The sequence below is a fragment of the Athene noctua genome, chromosome 10 (genome assembly GCF_965140245.1).
Source record: "Athene noctua chromosome 10, bAthNoc1.hap1.1, whole genome shotgun sequence".
Classification (NCBI taxonomy): Eukaryota; Metazoa; Chordata; class Aves; order Strigiformes; family Strigidae; genus Athene; species Athene noctua.
Window position 1 is genome coordinate 23,799,802 of NC_134046.1, and position 17,746 is coordinate 23,817,547.

A 17,746-nucleotide genomic window follows, 5' to 3' on the forward strand; every position below is an offset into this window, starting at 1 on the left:
ACTGGGCTCCAACCCTTTGAGTAGGTCCTGGGCACTGCCCTCAGCCTGCAGGATCATTTCTCTTGTAACCAAAGGGTTCCTGAATTCTCTGCATTCTCCCCCTGTGAAGGTTATCCCTGCAGCTACAATAAGCCTTCCCAGCCTGTTTCCCATTCTGCGGGCAGGTGCTCACTGTGCTCTGGCCAAGGAAGCACCCACTGCTCCAAAACGGGCTTCACTCTGCCCTGCTTACTACTGAAGCCTCATTCAGTGCTGCAGCATCAAACTGAGACTCCTGCCTCCTGTTAGGGTTCAGTCTTGAGCACTGCCTGGGAGCCGCTAAACTGGGGTGGAATGCCCCTCCCTCCCAGCCCCCCCAGCCCCTGCACTGTGTGCGGGTCTCCTGTGGATCCAGGTCCTAGCATGGGTGCTCCTTACCAGAGGAAGAATCACCCCAAACCAGCACTGAGGTCCCCTCTGCCATCCCCTCCATACAGCTAAGTGACAGCTCTCAGAAGGTCACACTGGGGAGGTGGATGTCTAAAAAAAAGGAAATCAGAGGAGAAGTAGGGGGAGGTTCAGCGAGGGTGTGGAAGGAAACTGCAAACAGAGTGAAACTGGGGATTTCCCCCACCCTGCCTGTCTGCCCCATTCTGCCCTGTCGCTAGGGACACTACAAGCCACCCTTCTTCCTGGGGCCACCCACCAGCACCGCAGCCAGCAGTCCCCTGACCTCTGCCTTCATCCTCATGCACCCCAATGCCGCTTCCTCTCCCCCCTCTACCCACAGGTTCTTGTAAACTCCACATTTTCCAAACCTTTGTCTTCCAAAACCCCAACTTTGTGGACACTTCGGCCTGGGCCACCCTGGACGACATCGTCTTTGCTAGCCTGCACAAACCCACCTGGGACATCCAGTACCTCTACCCATGGGTCTACCCCTCCCTGCCTGCAGCAGAGTGGGACAACCTGAAAAACCTCTTCAATGTCTACATGCACAACCTCATCCTGTCCCTGTCAGGTGATGCCAAGCAGTACCAGACACCCTGTGAGTACCAGGTGCTCAGCACCTCCTCATCCAAGGCAGGAAGCTGAGAGAAGGAGCTCAGAGCCACCACCACCAGCTTTCCCAAAATGGGGCTGGCAGAAGGGCATAGAATGGGCCTCATATTGCACCAGCAAGACCCCCAAACCACCCTATCCTGTGCAGAGGTCACACAAGGCCATCCTGGTCCTCAGCACAAACCTTGGGCTGTCTTTGCTTCACTTACACCCTCACACCAGCCCCTCTATTGCTCTCCGGGCACCACAGATCCCACCCGGGGCAGCTCAAGGATGATGAGCTACAGGGCTTAGGGCAGGCTTTTCACCTGCAGAGTTTCCACTTGGTGTAAAGTAGAGTAGTAACACGGGGGAATAGAGTAGAATAGAATAGAATAGAATAGAATAGAATAGAATAGAATAGAATAGAATAGAATTAGTTCAGTAGGAAGGGACCTACAAGAATGATCTAGTCCACAGCCTGACCAATTCAGGGCTGATCAAATTTAAAGCAAATTATTAAGGGTATTGTCCAAATGCCTCTTAAAACACTGACAGTTTTGGGGCATTGACCACCTCTGCAAAGAAAAGTTTCCTAATGTCAAGTCTGAATCTCCCCTGCTGCAGCTTTGAACCATTCCCAGGCATCCTGTTCCTGGATCCCAAGGAGAGATCAGCACTTCCCTCTCCACATCCCCTCCTCAAAAAGCTGAGGTCGCCCCTCAGCCTCCTCTTCTCCTAACTAGACAAGCCCCGAGTCCTCAGCCACTCCTTATAGGACATGCCTTCCAGCCTCTTCACCAGCTCTGTTGCCCTCCTCTGGATGCATTTGAGGACCTTCACATCCTTCTTAAACGGTGGGGCCCAGCACTGCACACAGTACTCAAGGTGAGGCAGCACCAACACTAAATACAGCGGGATAATCCCCTCTCTTGGCTGGGTGGTTATAGTCTGATGCACCCCACGATGTGGTTTGCCCTCTTGGCTGCCAAGGCACACTGCTGGCTCCTACTGAGCTGCTGCTGACCAGCACCCCCAGTTCCCTCTCTGCAGGGCTGCTCTCCAGCCACTCCCCTCCCAGTCTGTATTTGTGTCCACTATTACTCCGTCCCAGGGGCAGAATCTGGCATTTGTTCTTGTTAATGCCATTTTATGCCTCTGATGATTGTCCAATGCTCCGATCTATCCAGATCCCTCTACAAGGCCCCTTGTCCTTCAACAGAGTCAACAGCACCTCTCAGTTTGGTATTATCAGCAAACTTGCTAATGGTGCACTCAACTCCTGCACCCAGATCATTGATCAAAATACTGAACAGCACTGGCCCTAGGACTGAGCCCTGAGGAACATCGCTGGTGGCCATTCGCCAGCCAGATGTAGCCTCATTCACTACAACACTTTGAGCCCTGCCCTTCTTCACCTAGTGCACCATGAATGTGCTCACCCACAGTTAGACAACTTGTCCAGAAGGATGCTGTGAGGGACGGTATCAAAAGCCTTACTAAAATCCAGGAAAACTGCATCCACTGCCTTCTCCTCACCCACTAGGTGCAGGACCTTATCGTAGAAGGATACGAAATTAGTTACAAGACTTTCCCTTTGTGAACACATATTGACTGTGTCTGATGATTGGATTGTCCTTTAAATGCCTTTCAATAGCACCCAGTATGATCTTCTCCGTAATTTTTCCAGGTACTGAGGTTAGACTAACAGGTCTGTAGTTTCCCGAGTCTTCCCTCACAGCCTTCTTGTAAACTGGAATAACTGCGGGATAGCTTGCAGTCGGTGGGGACCTCCCCAGGCTCCCAAGACTTTTGGTCAAGAGATCTTGGATCAAGAGGTGTCCTGCCATAACATCCGTCAGCTCCTTCAGTACTTGGGTGAATCAAGTGCTTGGATGAATCAATTACTTGGGTGAAACAGCTGGTGCCTTACAATTTCAGTGTCCACAAATGCAAAGTCAGTGTTCCCGCAGTTGTGGTCCTCTGACTCAGAGGACTGGGCAGCCCAAGGTCTATCAGTATTATTAAAGACTGAGGCAAAAAGAGCATTGAATGCCTCTGTTTTTTTCTTCATTCCTGTTAGTCAAGTGACCATCGTCAACAAGTATCAGTCCAATGTTTTCTTTAGACCGCCTCTCACTGTTAACACACTTTAAAAAGCCTTTCTTGTTGTCTAACACAACACTGTCCAGTTTCAACTCTAATTGAGTTCTCACTGTGAAGAATGACTTAGGGTGCAGAGGGAAGGGGGAAAGGGTTGTGCCAAAAGAAGTGGGTGCCAGGATGCAATTTCAGGTTCCAGCTCAAACTGCACTCATGATGTCCATTGTCCTCCCCAGACCCCTTTGTGTTCCAGTGTGCAACTGGCTGCAACTTGTATCCCAATGGCTCCTATACCAAATTCTACCATCTCGCCTACAACACCCACAGCTTCCTCAGTTTCAATGTGGACAATCTCCTCTGGGAGAGGCAGCAGGAGACCGAGTTGGCAATGCAAGTTGAGAGGAAGTTCAACACCTTTACTGGTTTCTCTGAGACTGTGCAGCACCTTCTAAATGTCACCTGTGTTGACCACATGAAGAAATTCATCAAGTATGGGAAGGCCTCTCTGAAGAGACAAGGTGAGACCACTCTGGCACACACCCCAATCCCCACACACACACTGGGGCCAAGCAGTGCCCCACAGTGCTCCCCTCACCCTTTGGCTCTCACACCCCAGAGCTGCCCGTGGCCACAGTCTTTGCCCGCACGCCCAGACCAGACCAGCTCCTGCTCATTTGCCGCGTCACCGGCTTCTACCCACGGCCCATCAGCGTGGCTTGGCTGCAGGATGGCCAGGAGGTGCCACCGGGCCCGGCGCTCAACACCAGTGCCGTCCTGCCCAACGCAGACCTCACCTACCAGCTCCGCATCACCCTGGCCGTGGCTCCCCATGACGGGCACAGCTACGCCTGCCGCGTGCGCCACCGCAGCCTGGGCACCGGCAGTCTCCTCATCCCGTGGGGTAGGTGACACCCATGGGGATGGGCACGAGGCGTGGGCAGAGGCCCCTGGCCCCATGTAGGTGCCTGGAGGATGGTTGGTCAGGTTCTGATGGCAGCTCCAGCCATGGCCTCCTGCAACCCTTCTCTCTCCTCCAGGCAGCTCCAATATAGCTCTCAGTGTTGGCATCACCATCACAGTGCTGCTGACCATGGCTGCAGTCCTTGCTGGGGCCATCTGCCACTACAGGCGCAGGTGAGGTCTCCTCCTCTCCCAGCTGCACCAGCCCCATCGGCTCCAGGCCATGGCCCATGCGACCCACCTGGCCAGGGCTGCTGCCCTTGTCCAGCCTCACTCAACTCCTCCTCTCCTGCAGGCGCTGAGACCACAAGACACAGCACACCTGTGACACCCTGAGGCCACATTGGCTCCCCACATCTCCCTGATAATAAACCACTAATTAACACCCCCACCTATGTGGGAACTCTTGGTGTGCCATCACCAGTGCCCATAAGCACGTGGCATCGCGTGACTCCTGCCCACCCCAGGACAGAGGAGGAGAGCCTCGGTGCAGCACAGGAGCATGTCCACGCTCCTCATCTCGGGGTGAAACACCGGAACAGCTCCCCAACAGCGAAAGGGTGTCCCTGGCCCCAGCCCCTAGTCCTGGGGCACCAGGCTCCCCACGAAACAGCAGGACTAAGCCACAGTGCCAATGCAGGCTGGGGCAGTGATGGGGCAGGGCAAGGGAGGATCATACCCCCACCCGCCCTTCTGGGAGCACATCAGCACCTCTGCACCAGATCCAAGTCCCTGGGACAAAGGAATGATGACAAACAGGCTCAGGAACAGCACACAGCTTGGGGACACGGGGAGCCCAGGCACGCGGCTGGCTGTGGGAATGGGCTTCACCCCCCTCGTGGGAAATTCAGCCACACTGGGGCAAACCTGCCCAGTTCAGTGCTGGGGGCAGCAGCACAGAGGGGACAGAGATGTCTGTGCCAGGCAGGGTGTTGTGGGCACACGTGGCAGCAAAGGACATTCCCATCAGGGGCAGTGGATGCAGCCAGACGGTACATCCACCTGCGCCGGGGGTTAAAAAGGAGGACTGGGTCACCCGCACGGCCCCGGGTGTCAGGGTGCCGCCACGGCCGTGCAGCCAGGGGATGGCCTTGGTCCCCCCCAAATACCCCCAGCACTTGTGGCCACAGGCCAGGGTGCCCCCTCCAGCCTCCCTGTCCTCCTGTGTCACCCCACGGGCACGGGGCTCCCCCTTACCTGCCCGCCCGGGCACTGGCCCTCGCTCCCCTCCTCACGCCCCTTCCCAGCGCGCCCCTACCCCACCCTACCACCTTCCCCCATCCCCAACGCCCCTCACTCCCCCACACCACAGCCCTGACGCTCATCCCAAACTGCCCGTTCCGCGTCCCCCTTCCCCAGCCCCACCTGTCCCTCCCGTGTCCCCGCGGGTCCCTCCCCCCTCCCCACACACCGCCGTGCCCCCGCCCCACGGCGCAAGAGCCCGGTACGGGAGCCCGCGCTCACAGCCCGGGACCAGCCTTACCTCACCTGAGCGCCCGCCAATGGCGACACGTGCTTCACCTGACGTCACCAGACTCCGGGCAGATCCTTTGGGCCTGGCCCTCCCCACCGGCCCTCATCGTGCCCCTGACCCCGCCCTCCGCGCGCTGCCATTGGCTGTGCCACGGCCCGTTCGCCAATGGCGAGCTGCGCTGCTTCAGCGTCACGGGGCGCCAGGCTGATGGGGGCGAGTAGGGCCGGAGACGGGGCGGTGCGCTGGGGGCTCACTCCCAGCGGCCCCAGCCTGCGGGGACCCGCCCCGGGTCCCGCCCAGCGGCCGCCGGCTCTATGCAAAGCCCGGCCCCCCCATGCCGGGCACTCCCAGGGCTCCCCCGGCCCCAGCCCTCGGACGCCCCCACCCGGAGGATGACCCGGGGGGTTTCCCGTCCGGCCCTGGCCGGGGCCATCCTCCCAGGGGAGCCCATCAGCCACCAGCTCCGAAGGCCCTTGCCCGGCCCGGGGCTCAGGGGCTGGCCCTCCCTTTTAGCGCTGGGTGTCCCCACGCCGGGGCTGTGGCTCTGCAGCACCCCGTCCCCCCGGGGGGTGCTCTCCGCCGGCTCCCTCCATCCCGCCCCCCGGGACCCTCTGCCAGAGAGAGGTGAAGGCAGCAGACATACTGCTGCCTTTGGGCCTGCAGGGAGACCCTCCCTTCCCCAGGAGCACCCAGCCCCACACGGGGACACCCCCCTGCCCCCAGCAGCCCTGCCCGAGCCAGGCGTTCTCCCACCCCTGCGGACAAGCGCTGGAGGCACCGCGGGGAGACCCCGGGGCTGTCCTGAACGAAGGGCTCTTTCACCCTGTGTGCGAGCCAGTACGCACAGGGCTGAGGTATTTCTTTTATTCGGTGTCTGTGCAGAGTGGGGTGCTAGGAGGTGAGTCTGAAATGAGGAGCTAGGAAATTAAAATAGGATACAGAAATTAGGCACTCAGGAAATGAAGGTATAACTTAGTTTAGAGATAAAGATGGAAGACTTAGAGATCAGGCTAGGGACTAGAGGCCTATTAGTTAAAAGATAACTAAGATTAAAATAGGATAATAGATCATAGTCGGTGGGCCAGAGAGCAGAACAATATGGAAACCTTGATCAATGGACACTGTGAGAGAATGCTTCCTGATGGAATAGGAAGACAGTCCTAAAAACTGGTCAAAACCAACCCTATGGTCCGGCCTGAGTCCAGGAGGCTACAGAGACTGTGCAACAAACCGAGGTAAAAAGTTCAACAGTGAGGAAGAGAAGCTACTTCATCTCTGCGAACCCAGCCTGCGACCACTGGGACACACTGCGCAGACACAACTAGGAGGAGACTGGGGCAGAACATATGAGAAAGACTTTCAATCTCATTATAATACAAAGCGGAGATAGGTTATGCATATGTATAGGTGTATTATGAATATGTAATGCTTTCTAGCATAAAGCCAAGACAAGGTGCCACGAGAGGTGTGCACGTTTGTGGTGGAATGATCCCCCGTGTGCCTCAGTGCTGAATAAACATACCTACTTTATAACCTTAGCGGTTGTGGAGTCGTGATTCTGCAAGTCAAGTCCACAGAGCTGGCACGCTGCGTGAAAGAACTTCAATGCACTTACACACTTCAAACTACAGGAATACACAGGAACTGTAATAACCATGGGTTACTTTCTTACCACTTTGTCCCTCAATGGTTATCAACATGCCTTGTCTTGATTTGAAGTTATGGTGTCATTTCATTATTTGGTGCAAACTCAGAGTGAGGGAGGGCAAGTCTTTTTGGTCTTAAACTGAGTCAGTGGTTGTGATCTCCCCCTGCCGCCTTTACCCAAGTGACTGCAGAAATTGCTGAGTTCGTGTCTTGAATCATCCTCTCATTTTGGTTATATTTCTTGTAACAAGATAGCAGTTCTTGAAGTTCCTTCTCTGAGAAATAGTGATTAGCAAGGCATGCAAGGCTACAGTGGAGTTGCTAATTAGCAGTTGACATTTGCCTTTGGCTTATCACCAGGGAACGTGGAGGAACCATGACAGCAGTGCTTGAAACCAGTGAGCAGTGCGACAGCAAGAAAAGGTCCATGCAATTCCTTGCTCTTGGAGGCAAGACCAGCAGCATCAGGTCCCTAGTGTTTGCACATGTCTCAGCAAGCTTGATTGTATCAATGGCTTCTTCAAGCATGGACAGATTGTGCATGCCTTCATAATATGTGATAGTTTAAACTTAAGCTTCTTGAACATGCCCAGCATGAGGTCTTCCAGTGCTTCCAAAAAGCTGTCCCAGGAATTCACCTCTCCTGCTGTCACATGGTTAAAAAAACTACCCTGGAAGAAGGCAAGACTTTAAAAATAAATTCTCTCCCAAGACCACAGTGCTTCTTTGAGCCTTTTCCTGCAGCTCCTGCCTCAGTCAAAGGGCTGACATACAGAGTCAGTCTGTGATGGAGCTGCAGCAGCACCCCCACATGTCATGCATGCAAACCAAAGAGAGGAGCCGTAAGGCACCCAAGGAGGCTCTGGGCTGTCCTTCAGACACAGTCACTGTGGCAGGGCTGGGGCCATACAGTCCGCATTTCCAGAGGCCGTGCTTAGCCCAGGAGTAGCAGTGAGTCTCTAGGACCCTTACATGCAGCATCTTTCCCAGCCTAGGTGCAGCAGCAGTGCTCAAGGATCCTTGTACACAGCAGCATGCCAGTCAGCTGGGACAGAGGTGGGGATCAGGGACATGTGTCCATAGCACCGTGCTTAGCAGTGGTGCTCCAGTCGAGCATCAGCATTCCCACTGACAGGATACCATCAAGGCTGTGGGATGCAGACACACAGCTGTGTGCTCTGTGGAGCTCCATGGAGGAGTGGCTCCATCTCCAGGAGACTGAAACCCTCACACAAAGCAGCATTCCCATCTGTGGGGTAGCACTGGGAATGCTGGCTCATAGCAATGTGCCCAGACACAGTGCACCAGAGGGGCTTGTGGATGTGTGCCCGCAGCAGTGTTCATTTCCATCATGAGTGCACCAGTGGAGTTCAGAGCCCTGGTACACAGAAGCTCTCCCATCTCTGCTAGACAAGAGGGGTCAGGGACCTTGTGTAGAATTTTTCCCAACAACTGTTTCCTAACAGCTGTGATTCTGGCTGGCCATGGAGAGAAGCAAACACGGTGCATGCAAAGTAGGGGCATAGAGCTGGGCTGTGCATCTGGAGGCAAGTCCGTGTCTCCAGGATCTTCTGCTGTCTGCCAAGAGTGTGCCGGGAAGGACCTAAAGGCTTTCCCCGTGCAGTGTTTAGCTCTGATTGCTCTCTGTGTGGATTGTACCTGTCCTCAGCCAAGCACAAGTAGTTTTCAGATGAGGAATGGGACTATTCCAGAGCAAAGTGAGCAATCAGGATCCCAAGCCTGTTTTGTTCAAGGCAATGAGGTGAAATGTGCTGTCAGAGCTGTCTGCACTGATTATCATTTTGGTTCCAGTGCTCTCCTCTAGTTCTAATCCTGCAATGTTTTTGCTGAAGCATAAAAAATGAATAAAGAAAGCAGGTCTTCCTCACCAACACACAGCCCTTACCCATAGCTCAAGGTGAACAAACAAAGTTTCGGGGTATGTTGGGTGGAAGGCACAAATGGGGTTCAAACCCCTGATCTTCAGTTTACAAACTGTCCTCTACTTGGGAGAAAGAAGGAGCAAGGGGGGGACGTTTGAAGTGGTGGCATTTGTCTCCCTAAGTCACTATTATGTGTGATGGAGCCCTGCTTTCCAGGACATGGCTGAACACTTGCCTACTGATGGGAAGTAGTGAACGAATTCCTTATTTTGCTTTGTGTGCACATGCAGATTTTGCTTTACCTATTAAACTGTGTTTACCTCAACCCATGAGTTTTCTTGCTTTTACCTTTCAGATCCTCATCCCCATCCTGCTGGGTGGGAGTGAGCAAGCAGTTGTATGGGGCTGAGCTGCTGGCTGGGGTTCAAGCAAAACAGTGTCTGTCCTATGTTTAGGCCAGGAGTGCTTTAGAAAGGAGCTTTCTTTTGGGATTTGCACAGCTCATAGCCCAGGACAGCTGTGTCTGTGACCTTCACATGGGTTTCACTCTGCCAAGCCAAGATGTCATACAAGGGCTTTGGTCTCCCCTGTCTCCTAAGAGAAGCCAGAAATAGCATTATATTATCAAGCTCCTATGGGACATAAAGGAAGCTTCGCAGGAAGCAATTATGTTCTGCTGAACAGGCTTTGAACTAGCCCTGGTGAAGAAGCTGACCAGCAGATTATCACTGGAGGACACTCAGGCAGCATGTACTTCCCAGAGTTGACTTACCTGAAGGGAGGTCTGAGCTGACAGCCCCATGCTGGAAGAATGTGGACTGCACAGGCGGGCATTTCTAGATATGTCTGTTGTACTTCCCAGTGCAATAATCACCTAAAGCAGAGGAGGACAGCACAGAAGCAGTGAAGTTCTGGCCTTTTCCTCAAGCCAAGAAGGCAATTTCCCCAGGAAGTGGCTTTCCTTGGCGGCTGCAGACAGCTGCCAGCTGTCTGAAAATATCTACAGCTCCTTCAAGGGGTGAGCTGATTGTTTTGTACCTGTTAACACAGGGCAAAAAGAAAGCATGTTTGTCTTGTCTGAATGAACAGCGAAACAATAACAGAGAAATGTTATTCACATGGTCCAGGTGCTATCTTATTGTTTTATCTTGGGAAATCTGCAGATGGGATATGCTAAGAGCCACATTCTTCCCATTCCTGGTCATGGAGGGTTCCACATGGTCATGAGGACCCAGACAGCAGATGTCTTATGCAGGAGGTTTTGTCCCTTTAACCTCTGTAAGTGGGGGCTTTAGTTTTGGAGGGATTGTGATTGAGGTAAGATAGGAAGAAAAGCAAGTGAAAGGACATCTACATGCAACTGCGTATTTAAAGCTCCTTTGTAACTTTGAGTTTCTAATCTCAAGAAATTCCCTTCATGGGTGACTTTTTCCTCCAAGAATAATACATGTAAGCCATACAGAGCCTTGTAGTGCTAAAGATAAATAGCTAAGCACTAAGGGTTTTTCAACTGCATTGCTAAATTACCTCAAAAAGAAAGTGGCTCTCCTTCCAGCGTGGTTCCAGTGACTACCAGGGAAAATAGAGCAAACTCAGCTGCTTGAAACAACTATGTAGGCACTTGTTAATTAATGGCAACATGAACAGTATTCTGTTGTGGTGATGTATTCTAACCCTATAAGCAGTTGCTACGCTGACTTGAAGCAAATGCAAAGAATGATTCTGTGACTTTTTTGTTTTGTTTTTGCAGGAGTCCAGATGGGAATAGCATCAGAAAATGCTGCACAGTCAGTAGCTGTTACTGGTAGGAAAATGGTACCCTCCTAGCCATGGAAAAGCAGAGCTTTATAATGAAATAAAGACCATGTGTGGCAGTGGTTTGCAGAAACTTCTGCAGTGATAAAGGCCCTGAACAGATTTGTAAAATCATAGAATATCTCAAGTTGGGAGAGACCCATAAGGATCATCATGTCTAATTCCCTGCTCCTTGCAGGACAACCTAAAAGTAAACCATATGACTAAGAGCATCATCCAGATTCTCCTTGAGCTCTGACAGGCTTGGTGCCATGACCGCTTCCCTGGGGAGCCTGTTCCAGTGACCGACCACCCTCTCAGTGAGGAACCTTTTCCTAATGTCCAATCTGAACTTCTCCTGACTCAGTTTCATTACATTTCCACAAGTGCTATCACTGATCACCAGAGAGAAGAGATAAGTACCTCCCCCTCCACTGTGCCCCTTGAGGAAGATGAAGGCTGGGATGAGGTCACCTCTCAGCCTTCTCTTCTCCAAGCTGAACATGACAAAAGATCTCAGCTGCCTCTCATAATTCTTGCCCTCAAAGCTTTTCATCATCTTGGTCGCCCTTCTCTGAACACACTCTAATTTTTTAATGTCCTTCTTATATTGAGGCACCCCAAACTGCACACCAGTGCAGTGTACAGTAGGACAGTCGCCTCTCTCGACCAGCTAACTATGCTGTGCTGGATGCAACCCAGGACATGGTTGGCCCTTTTGGCTGCCAGGGCACACTGTTGACTTCTATCCAACTTCCCATAAATCCAAACCCCCAGATCTCTTTCCACAAGGCTGCTCTCCAGCCTCTCACCCCCCAGTTTGTACGAATAGCCAGGATTATCCCATCCCAGGTGGAGAATCTGGCACCTGCACTTGTTAAATTTCTTACAGTCAGTGATTGCCCAGCTCTCTATCTGGTCTATCTCTCTGTAAGGCCTCTTTACTCTCAAGGGAGTTCACAGCTTCTCCTAGTTTACAATCATCAGCAAACTTACTTAATGTTTGATTACTGCATCCAGGTCATTTACAGAAACATTAAAGAGCATTAAAATGGTGGAAAACCTCTTCCTTGCTAGGCACCACACACACACCTTTCAGACACAGTTGGCAGTCATTTACACGTTCTGTAGTCATTCAGTAATTCAAATTCTTTCACTAGATCATGTTGCTCAAAGTCCTGTCCAACCTGATCTTGAACACTCCCAATGATGGGAAATGTGCCCTTCCATTGCAGCTCAGGCTGTCACTAATCTTGACCTCTCTAACATATCCATCTGTGTTGGTAACACAGATCCACTAATGCTTATTCTCTGGTTGGGCTCTCTTATTAACTGAATTATCTTTGATGTACTCCCAGGAGTCTCCTGGACTGATGACAGCTTGCTGTGTTGCTTTTTCAGCAGTTGTCAGGGGGATTGATCAGGTTTACAGAAAATGCCTGGGCTTTTGGGGCTGCGCCTAGTCACTACGCCAAACAACAGCCACACCTGATCTGCTGGGAGACCAGGAAACTGCATGTGGTCTCCTGGGCTGCATTGCACACAGTGCAACTTTGGGGAGCTGTGAGGTGATGCTCCTTGTGCCCTTCCCTGTAAGCACCAGCAATGGTCACATTCGTCCCATCCCAGCTATTGGTCTGCAGACAGGCTATCAAGCACACCCCAAAAAGCCTGCCGAATCAGCCCCTCCACCCGACTTCCAGCACTAGGAGAGGGCAGCCAGCACTGCTCGGGACCACACTCCCGCCTGGAACGGGCCCAGTGGGAAAGCAGTGCTACATGTGAGCTGAACACAAGTTCAGCACATGCCACGCCCTCAAATCTGCCCACCAACGTCTGCACAAACCGGCGCTGAGCCGTCACGGTACAACGGGGGACCAGCTGCCCTTGGGACTTGGCTTGAGCCATGACTGGCAGCAGAGGCTCTGCACCAGCTCTGGGGCTCGTCATCGCCTGAAACCCGGCACCGCTGCTGCGAGGCTCTGCTCAACCCCTTCCCGCTGTCCCAGGCCACAGTGTCTCCAGAGATGCTGTCTCAAGGCTCCAGCTGTCTTGTGACTAAGGCTAAGGCTGAGCGACAGAAATACACTCACCGTGTCCTCTCGCCAGTTCCCGCAGGATTTGCCTCAGACTGTCGGAGGGCTCCGGGGACTTTTTTCCTCCATCTGCAGGGTTCTTTGCTGTCAGAGAAACTTAACATATAGAGCTCAATTTCCCATGAACAAATTAGAGAACAGCAGCGCACAGCCCGTGAGGGCAGCAGAGACAGACTACTGACCCGTACGACGCCAGCTGGACTCTGGTTCCGGATGCAGCCGAGGGGCTGGGAAAGCCCTCCCTGCGGGCACATCTGCAACCAAACACCCAGAGAAGCTCCCGTCATCTCCTCTGATCTCCATGGCCAGAACCCAATCGCCGAAGCGGCGAGGGGACCACGCAAGGAGAGGGCGCCCACGGGCAGGTCTCCCTCCGCACACCCGCAGTAGCACCACGCTGGGATGAACGAACCACGCGTGGAGCTGCCGGCAGAAAGGGCTCCCCTGGAGCTCACACCAGCTCTGAGCTCAGCAAGCCCCCGGGAGCAGCTCAGGGTCAGGGTGGCCAGCAAAGACAGCTTCGCAAGGGAAAGCGCCCCGGGGCACATCACTGAGCCCAACCCCTTCCCTCTCGGCCCTTCTGCCCGGCTGCGCATCGGCCACAGAAGGACGAAGTTACTTTTCGCATGGAAAGAAAACTAAAAGGTAAATGTTCATTCCTCCCACTGACATATATGTGGGAACCTGAGGCTTAAGGACAGGATGAGGCCAAGAATTCAGGGAGCCATCAACCTTAACACAACCTTAAGTCAAATTGCACATGGATAAACTCTTGCCGAGTTGTCAATGCTTATTCCTTCAAGGAAACAGACATCAAGAATTTACCTCCAGGATGCCCCGAGGGCTCAGAACCAGCATCCAGCAGAGGAGCTGGATAAGCACTGCCACCTCCATCACGTAGAAGCAAGCAGAGATGAGAAGCATGTTGGGCCCCACGTCTGCCTTAATGAACTGTAGACACCGGAAAGGAATCAAGTAACAACATGAGAGCTTGTCAGCCTTGCAGCTGCTTGTGAGCAGACAGTGGTGTCTTTCAGGGTGTGTGTACCCATGCAACAGGAAAAGAAATGTAAGCCTCCCCATCTGAAGCCGGAAAGGTACTTTGAGACAAAATTACTTTTATGATCGTTTACATATCTTGGTTAGACTCTGTTCCAGGCAGCAGGTAAGCACTGAAATTTCTCTGAAAGCCTGCAGTAAAGGGCCCAAATGGAGCTGTAATATAAATAGATATTAAGAAACTAGTGCTAGTATGGGCTGCTGATTTAACAGTGATGAAGATGAAGACTCAGTGCACAGGTTCATTACAAAGTACAAGAAAGTTTCAAACAGCCTTGCTGGAGCACTCGGAAGCCAAGACCCTGTTTTCTCTTCGCAATATCTCCATCTTCATAAAGCTCGTAACTCGTAATAGTGGCTGAGGTGCACTGTTATGCTGGGGTTTATCACCAGTGTCGAGATAATGAATGTTCATTTAAAGGTTTGCTAGGGATTTTTTCAACTGCATCAGCAGTCCTGCAGAGAGGAGAAATGGCCAGCATGGTGTAGAGAAACCCAGGAGCTGTTTGCCCTCGTGTTTGCATTGATTCTGTTAACAAGGAAGGAGGTTTTTTAGGAAAAGTGCAATGAAAACAGACGTGTCAGTGCTAATTTCACCCACGAACAAGACATTCCTGAAGTGGTAAAATGCCTGCTGTTTTGTTTTATCCATGAGATGGTTTTAGGGGTCCATTTTTGCTCTTGACTGACTGTACCTTTTTCCCTGACATGGATTTACTGGGATGTTGTGGAGTTGGAGCCTCCCCTCCCTCCAGCACACCAAGCCCTGTGGTAGGAGAGGAGCACAACCCCCATTAAACAAACACACAGTGCACTAAAGGAGTTGCAGTGCAGTGCTCTAGGATTTGGGTTATTTCCAGAGAAATTAACATGTCACATCAAAATTAAAAAAGGGAAAGGATGTAGATGCCTTCAGGGTATTTGAGATGCAGTTAATCAGTGCCCTTTCATCAAAAGTGAACCGGAGTAAGACAAAGTGTGGATCAGCATGGTGATTCAGTATAATTTATTTCTGGTTTTGAAAACCCCAAGAAGACATCTGAGCAGTTTGTTTCTGTTTACATATTTCTAAATAGATGCAAGATAAGAATGAGTCACTAACTAAAAATAAAACCAAGCCTCTTATCTTTTTGTATCCTTAGGTAGAAAGTGGGATGTGCTGCATTAATCAAGCCTTGATTGGAAGTCCTGTGTAGGTTGGGTGTACTGAAAAGGGAGACCTGATAAAACTCTCCTTTTTCTGGCAGTTTTCCCTCTCAGGAATTCTTCAGCAAGAAGCAGAAACCTTTGATAAGAAACTGTCACAGGAAATATCTTTGATGAGTTCTTACTTTCTGCATACACGTGAATCAAATTTTGATTTGACAAGGCTTCCTTAAGACAGTTCCTAATTTTGTGCGTACCTAGTACACCATAGTAGAACAGCAAAGTATTACGTCCCCTAAATATTTTCTACTATTGTCTGTATTTCACCATGCATGTTCTCAGATCATGTCTCTAAGTTTTGTCTCATTTTATTTTTGGCCCTATTGGTCATGGCCTGCTGTCAAGAGCTGTTAGAGTTAATAGAAATTGTAAAGGAGCAGAGGAGCTCTCAGACTGTATGCTAACCACCTCACAACCTGCAAAGCACTGCACTTGTATATCATCCGCCAAGGGGTCCTGTTGCCTGGATTTGCCCACACCATGGTAAATCACAGCAAACTTTCTAACAGTTTGAGGAAACCAAGTATGAGCCCTGACTATCTGTTGTTTTCTTCCCCCTTCCCTCAGTGCTATTGCCACAATCAACCACGTATACAAAGCATCAAGATTAAACTAGCTTTGGGGAGAATCCTTCCTCAGTCCCTGTGAACCCTCTTGCATGGGGTTATACGTAGGGGATGTTTGTGCACTGGGAAACTTTCAGCTGCTTGCAGTGGTTTGTCATCTAGTGTCCAGTAAAACATGCTGATGAGATTAGTCTGTTATAGCTGCCAAGTGACATTCAGTGGTTTGGTTTTTCAGGAATGCTTCCTGCATTTGGCTTTACCAGTTTATACAATGGGACCAGTATGACTTGTTTGTTTAACACAGACCCTATGACTTACTAAGATGCTTTAATATCATCTGACTTTGTAATTTTGAAAGTATCACCGCATTACATTGCTTTGTTTAGAGATGTTGTAACCTATTATGTTCCTTGCGGCCTAATCAGTAATTCCTAAGATTTAGGAATTTAATCAGATTCCTAAAATACAGAGCCTCTGGCGTCAGGGTTGTAATCAATCAAACAATCAATCAATCACATTTTTAAGGTGTGGAGGTCACTAATTCATTTTTTAAAAGTGTGGAAAAGAGGGAACTACCGACCTGTCAGTCTCACCTCTGTGCCTAGGAACAGATCCTCCTAGAAGCTATTCTAAGGCATGTGGAAGACAGCAAAGTGATTCAAGATAGCCAGCATGGCTTCACCAAGGGCAAGTCTTGCCTGACCATTCTAGTGGCCTCCTGTGATGGAGTGAGTATATCATTGGACAAGGGAAGAGCTACAGATGTCTTCTATCTGGGCTTCTGTAAGGTCTTTGACACAGTCCCCCACAACAGACTTCTCTCTAAATTGCAGAGGTATGGATTTGATGGGTGGACTGTTGGGTGGATGAGGAATTGATTTGAGGGTCATGTCCAGAGGGTAGTGGTCAACAGCTCAATGTCAGGATGGAGATCAGCGATGAGTGGTGTCCCTCAGGGGTCTGTACTGGGACCGGTACTGTTTAATATCATCAATGATATAGTGGGACTGAGTGGACCCTCAGCAAGTTTGCAGATGACACCAAGCTGAGTGGTGCCGTTGACACACCTGAAGGATGGGATGCCATCCAGAGGGACCTGGACAAGCTCAACAAGTGGCCCATGTGAACCTCATGAGGCTCAACAAGGCCAAGTGCAAGGTCCTGCACGTGGGTCGGGGCAACCCCCAGTATCAATACAGGCTGGGGGATGAAGGGATTGAGAACAGCCCTAAGGAGAAGGACTTGGGGGTACTGGTGGATGAGAAGCTGGACATGAGCCAGCAATGTGCACTTGCAGCCCAGAAAGCCAATGGTATCCTGGGCTGCACCAAAAGCAGCATGGCCAGCCAGTCAAGGGAGGTGATTCTGCCCCTCTACTCCACTCTGCTGAGACCCCACCCACAGTGCTGTGTCCAGCTCTGGAGTCCTCAGCACAGGAAAGACGTGGATCTGTTGGAGCGGGTCCTGAGGATGCCACAAAAATGATCAGAGGATGGAACACATCTCCTGTGGAGAAAGGCTGAGAGATGCACTTGTGTAGCCTGGAGAAGAGAAGGCTCTGGGGAGACCAGACTGCACCTTTCAGTATGGAAAGGGGGCTTATAGAAAGACGGAGACAGAGTTTTTAGTAGGGCCTATAGCAATGGGACGAGGGGTAGTGATTTTAAACTAAAAGAGGGCAGATTCGGACTAGGTATGAGGAAGACACATTTTGCGGAAAACACTGGAACACTGGAGCAGGTTGCCCAGAGAGGTGGTGGATGCCCCATCCTGGGAAACATTCCACGTCAGGTTGGACGGGCTCTGAGCAACCTGATCTAGATGAAGATGTCCCTGCTCACTGCAGGGAGGGTTGGACTAGATGACCTTTAAAGGTCCCTTCCAACCCAAACTCTTCTATGATTCTATGTGTTTCTGCCTGTCTCTTCCCCCACACGA

At 51.3% G+C, this 17,746-nt stretch overlaps 1 protein-coding gene across 1 annotated transcript; it reads left to right on the forward strand.

Moving 5' to 3' along the window:
* Nucleotides 1–436: 436 nt before the first annotated feature.
* On the forward strand, nt 437–4,756 carry LOC141964102 (antigen-presenting glycoprotein CD1d-like). The gene is made up of 4 exons (XM_074914070.1): nt 437–1,027; nt 3,360–3,641; nt 3,740–4,024; nt 4,161–4,756. Exons 1-4 carry the CDS (start codon nt 739–741, stop codon nt 4,259–4,261), a joined length of 957 nt encoding a protein of 318 aa, XP_074770171.1. The 5' UTR covers nt 437–738; the 3' UTR covers nt 4,262–4,756.
* Nucleotides 4,757–17,746: the final 12,990 nt, after the last annotated feature.

What these genes read in the sequence shown, in the direction of transcription:
- LOC141964102 (XM_074914070.1), top strand. Translation starts at nt 739, where the DNA reads ATGCCGCTTCCTCTCCCCCCTCTACCCACAGGTTCTTGTAAACTCCAC. An exon ending in CAAGCAGTACCAGACACCCT is followed by an intron (nt 1,028 to 3,359) that starts GTGAGTACCAGG and finishes TGTCCTCCCCAG; the next exon opens with ACCCCTTTGTGTTCCAGTGT. An exon ending in CAGTCTCCTCATCCCGTGGG is followed by an intron (nt 4,025 to 4,160) that starts GTAGGTGACACC and finishes TCTCTCCTCCAG; the next exon opens with GCAGCTCCAATATAGCTCTC.